Source organism: Coffea eugenioides, chromosome 2 (assembly GCF_003713205.1).
Source record: "Coffea eugenioides isolate CCC68of chromosome 2, Ceug_1.0, whole genome shotgun sequence".
Classification (NCBI taxonomy): Eukaryota; Viridiplantae; Streptophyta; class Magnoliopsida; order Gentianales; family Rubiaceae; genus Coffea; species Coffea eugenioides.
The window spans coordinates 34,948,742-34,953,711 of NC_040036.1; the positions used below are offsets into that span (position 1 = coordinate 34,948,742).

Consider the following 4,970-nt stretch of genomic DNA (forward strand, 5'->3'; position numbering starts at 1 on the left):
TAATTTTGCTGAGGCAACTCATTTAAAGTTCGCCGTCCAAAATGGAAGATCATCTGCATAATTCTAGCAAAATCACTCATGACTAAGACGTCTTGTCAATGTATTGTATCACATTCTTTCATGTGTCTATTCTTGAATGTTCCTAAAGTTAGTCAAAGCCCACGTAATTCATAATTGACATAATACAAATTTAAAAGCATAATCCTCTTATTAAAGATCAAAGTTGTTTTTTTAAAGTATAAATGAGGGTGTTCGGATTTAAAATTTTTCACTTATATTAATTCATTTTGAATTATTCAATTCATTCCTCCTCTCGATTTTATTCAATCAAAGTTATTTTTTTTTAAAAGTACAAACATACGTTACTTCCTTTTTTTTTGAATCATCCAATCCATTCCTCCTTTACCTTTCGTTCAATCAAATTTTTGTGGTATATAAAGCTCTCTACATATATCAAAAAAATAACATATTAGTTGAACTTCGTTCGATTGATGTATTTTTTTTTACAGATTTTAATATAAACTCGTACAATTCTGATAGACGCGTGAATAGAAGAAAAAATACATTATCCTCACACAATTGGACCTGTTACAAATTCCTTATCCGAAATTCCTTATCCTCACACAGTACTACTAGAGCTGAATCAGTTATCCAAACCAATAGAAGAGATGGAAAATTAGAAATTTACTACTTTTTTTTTGTGCCATTTACTAGTTGGAAGAAGACTTTAGACTCTAGAGTGCCTTATACGACTAGTAAATTACAGATGATAACGTGGGGTCAACCCCAATCGTGCTGTCTACATTCGTGTACAAACATGACGTGGCCCAACTTCATTCACAAACCCACAAATCACAGCCGTTGATAGCATCATCAAACTTTTGGTAGTACGAAATTTACAAATTGAAACGCCAGCATTCAATGTCTGACCAGATATTCTCACGTGTATTTCATGCCTACAATAACTAACCATGTCCCACAGCGCACCATATAATGCCTCCATCTGTGAAACTGTTAAAAGCCCATTCTCTAACTGACGAATGTTTTAGTACTTTTAAATTGTAGTGCAGCCATTGGAGCGTGTTTACACGAGCCGGTCCCTGCGAGTGGTGGAGGTGAGAACTAGTTGTGTCTGAAACTTTGAGGTCAGAAGGAAAAAGCTTTGATGATTGCAAATAATTAGGTAAGAGCCAACAGCACAAGCCACCACAAGGAAACAAAATCCAACGTTCTCTTACGAAAATCCCACCTCCACCACCGCCACCACGCGCCACTTCAGCCGCCGCGGATGGGTGTTCAAGAACCTGTAAGAGAACACACCAGGACACCAACCATTCTGTTGTTTCCCTCTTTCTTTTTTTCTTGAACTTTAGTTGATATTGTTTTCACTTTCTTGGTAGGTAATTGTGCAGGGGGAAAATGGAGAAGGAGAAGGAGAAGGAATGGAGGAGGAGAAAAGGAAAGAAGAGGAAGAAATGAAGGATATTGAGAAGGGTGAAGCTGCTGGTGAAGAATTTGCAAGTCAAAATGAGCAGCAGCAGCATCAAGGGACAAGGGAATTTCACATGTCAATGATGCAAAGATTGTCAGATACCAACCCTTTAAGGCTTGTAGCAAATGCACCAAGAGTTGCTTCACCTTCTCCTGCTTATCAAAATCGTCATCCTCCTTCAGCTCGCCCTTCACCTTCTCCTGCTCAGAGTATTCCTCCTCGCCCCTCTCCTGCTCCTTCTTCTCAGCCTCGCTCCACACCTACTCCTCAAGTAGGTCTCATATGTATCTTTCTTCTTTCCATCAATATTCTTGTTAAAGAATTTTGGATTGTAGTTATGTCTGTGTCTGTTTATGTGTGGTGTGTGCGTGGGATACATGTGAAGATTTGACATCAATTTTGATTTTGATTTCTTTTTTTTTTTTGGGGCAGCAATCAATTGTATCATTGAATTCAAGATCATACACAAACAAGTTGTCTCTGTTTCTGTTCGTGGTTCACATGGTTCTGGCTTTTGGGCTAGTTTGTTTTCTTATATTTAAGGGGGTGCAAGGCTTGGTAGAAGAAGGAAAGACTAAAAGAAAAGAGCTGAAGATATTGAAGCATTTTCTGCCTCAAGTGGAGGCTGCATCTTTTCTTAGTATAACTCTAGCAATTTTTTGGCAAAAGGCAGTAAGAGTTTGGCCTAAATTCATGGTGCATTTCATAATTTGGAGCTCTTTTGTTCTGGCTTTATCAGCTGGAATCCTTTTAATTTGTTTCCAAATGCCAGCTACCGATGCTCTTGGAGTTATTTTCATATTCTTTGCAATTGGGAATGGATTGTATGCTTGTTGGGTGACACAGAGAACTGGATTTTGCTCGAAGGTTTTCATCAAAGCTCTTGAACCTGTAGCAAAATTTCATGATCTGAACCAGCCTACTTATTGGATGCTTGCTGCTGGTTTTGTGTGGATGTCACTTTGGATTTTAGCGGTTATTGGATCATTGAATTTCTATTATCCACCAATAGTTATCATTGTATTGGTAGTGAGCTTGGCCTGGATTACTGAAGTAATGAGGAATGTGGTTAACTTAACTGTTAGTAGGGTGATTGCTCTGTATTATCTTAGAGGAATGCAATCAAGCACACAATTTTGCTTTCAAAGAGCATTGTCCAAAAATCTTGGTAGTGCTTGTCTTGGATCCGTTTTTGTGCCTTCGATTGAAGCTTTAAGGATTGTGGCTCGTGGATTGAACTTGATTGAGGGGGAAGATGAGTTCATGTTTTGTTGTGCTCGCTGCGGTCTCAGGATCATGGACTCTATCTTCAAACGTGGCAACGGCTGGGCTTATGTGCAGGTAATTATTGACTTTGATAGCACTTAGAAATTTAAGCTTTTTGAATTCTATGAGAGATATTTTAAATTTTGAAGACAAAACTTAAATCGTTCGGCATGAGTGAGAACTTCAATACCTGCATTTCGGTTAAACTTCTAACTCTGGGCTCACAACAAAAGCCAATCATGAATGAAAATTTTTCAAGCAGCATAAGTAATGGTTCTCCAGTCACAATTAACGATTAGTTTTTGCAAACTGAAAGTTGCCCTTGAGCATGCCTATTGTCTGAGCGTTGTAAATTGATACCTGATGTCTTGATTTAGATGTATGTTGAGTTTATTAGCTGCCTCTATGGTTGCTCTGTACTGCTTTCCTTCCTTGGCAATAAATTTTATTGTTTCCTGTTGCTTTCAAGTCAATTTATTAAAACCAACAAACAAAAAAATGACTCTTTTATATTTGGTCCATCATTTGCCTGCATTGACTTTGCAACTTGTAAAATGTAACAAAGAAACCATGGCTTTGGCCTGACTTGCAACATCCTATCCAGCTAATAATTTACTCAGAATTTGATCAACTTGAATACAAGTAATTGAAGCAAATAGCCAATGATTTCTACAGATTGCTGCATATGGAAAAGGTTTTGTGAAGGCCTCACAAGACACTTGGGAATTATTCCAGGGGCGAGAGATACATCAGATTGTGGACTCTGACATTACTAGTGCAATTTGCTTCCTCACCGGAGTATGCAGTAGCTGCATCTGTGTCATTGTTGTAGCCGCTTGGACAGCCACAGTACATAAAAGCTATACAGCCACTGTCTCACTTCTTGCTGCCTTCATAGGCTATTTAATGGTTAGCGATTTGCTTAATCAATAAATTTGCTGCACAATTTCTTACCACTGGTCGAAATATTTGGTGAATTAACAAAATGCACTTGTTATCTGATGACAGACTAGGATTGCGATGGCTTTGCCTCAAGCCTGTGTGGGTTGTTACTACGTCTGCTATGCCGAAAATCCCAATAACAGGCTGTTTGTTAATGATAAAACAATTCCAGACCGGCTCAACTTGATAAAAGCAGGCCGTGATGTGGTGGTTCCAACACCTAGAGTCCCAGGAGCGTACAGAAGATAGCTGATGATGAAACACAACAGATTTTTTTTCCACTATCCCACAAAATGTGAGGATGTGTTTCAAGATGGCCACTCACTCTTGATTGAAAACACTAGCCTTTGTGGGGGAGGAGGGGGGACCAAAGGGTTCTATCCCTGTCAATATTGTTCAAGTATCAACTCAAGATGACTTCTCCACAGAAGTGGTGGGCACGATAACGATGATGACATTGGATGAATGAGTGCAATAATTTTTGCTGACCTGATATTCATCCACAAGATGAATAAGAATTGTTGTAGCTTCCTTCATGCATTAAATAATTGCACTATGGCTAGATGTAAAAATTTTGTGCATGATTTGGAATTACTAGCAAGGGAAAAAGATTCAGGAGAGCCCCCTCAGATTCCCACCATGAATACAAGTGCAAGTTGTCCCTTAGGTTTGGTCATATCCCTTGTACTATAGTAATAGATATTCCTCTTGGGATATACGATTCCATTCATTAATTTATTAGAATCTTATAAGTTTGGTAAACCCTTTTGTGAGTATCTTTCATTGTGCAGCCTTGAAAGAATAGTCATGAGTTGATCTCATAGAAAAATGTTTATTTATTTATTTCTTTGTTAATTTGAAAACTCAAATAATTTTGACAAGAAATCTCCTTTTCAAGTGGATAGGAAAAAAAGAACAAAAAGTTGGTCCTCTCTTTATCTCCCTCATCAATGAACCAAAATTTTAAACTGTCATGATTTTCCTAATCAACAAGATTAATGATTGATCTTAGCTCATTATTTCATTTTTGTTGTGTACTATGGTTGATCTCAATCTTTGAGGTTGTAATCATTTCTTTTTCCGTCCTCTTTGCCTAAACTCCATGTTATGCTGGTGGGGAAGGAAAAACGAGCAGTTTAAGCTTTTAGTAGCTACTGAAAGTTAGTTTATAGTTAAAGGTTGGCCAAAATGATATGCAAAACCAAATTAGGAGTATCTAATACAAAACTCTTTTCAAATGCATATAAAATAAACAGCATAATTGAGGAAC

At 37.6% G+C, this 4,970-nt stretch overlaps 1 protein-coding gene across 1 annotated transcript; it reads left to right on the plus strand.

The window, feature by feature from the left end:
- Positions 1 to 1,023: 1,023 nt before the first annotated feature.
- LOC113760875 (protein PNS1) lies at positions 1,024 to 4,483 on the plus strand. The gene is made up of 5 exons (XM_027303615.1): positions 1,024 to 1,306; positions 1,401 to 1,763; positions 1,925 to 2,833; positions 3,434 to 3,667; positions 3,767 to 4,483. Exons 1-5 carry the CDS (start codon positions 1,289 to 1,291, stop codon positions 3,947 to 3,949), a joined length of 1,707 nt encoding a protein of 568 aa, XP_027159416.1. The 5' UTR covers positions 1,024 to 1,288; the 3' UTR covers positions 3,950 to 4,483.
- The last annotated feature ends 487 nt before the right edge of the window (positions 4,484 to 4,970 follow it).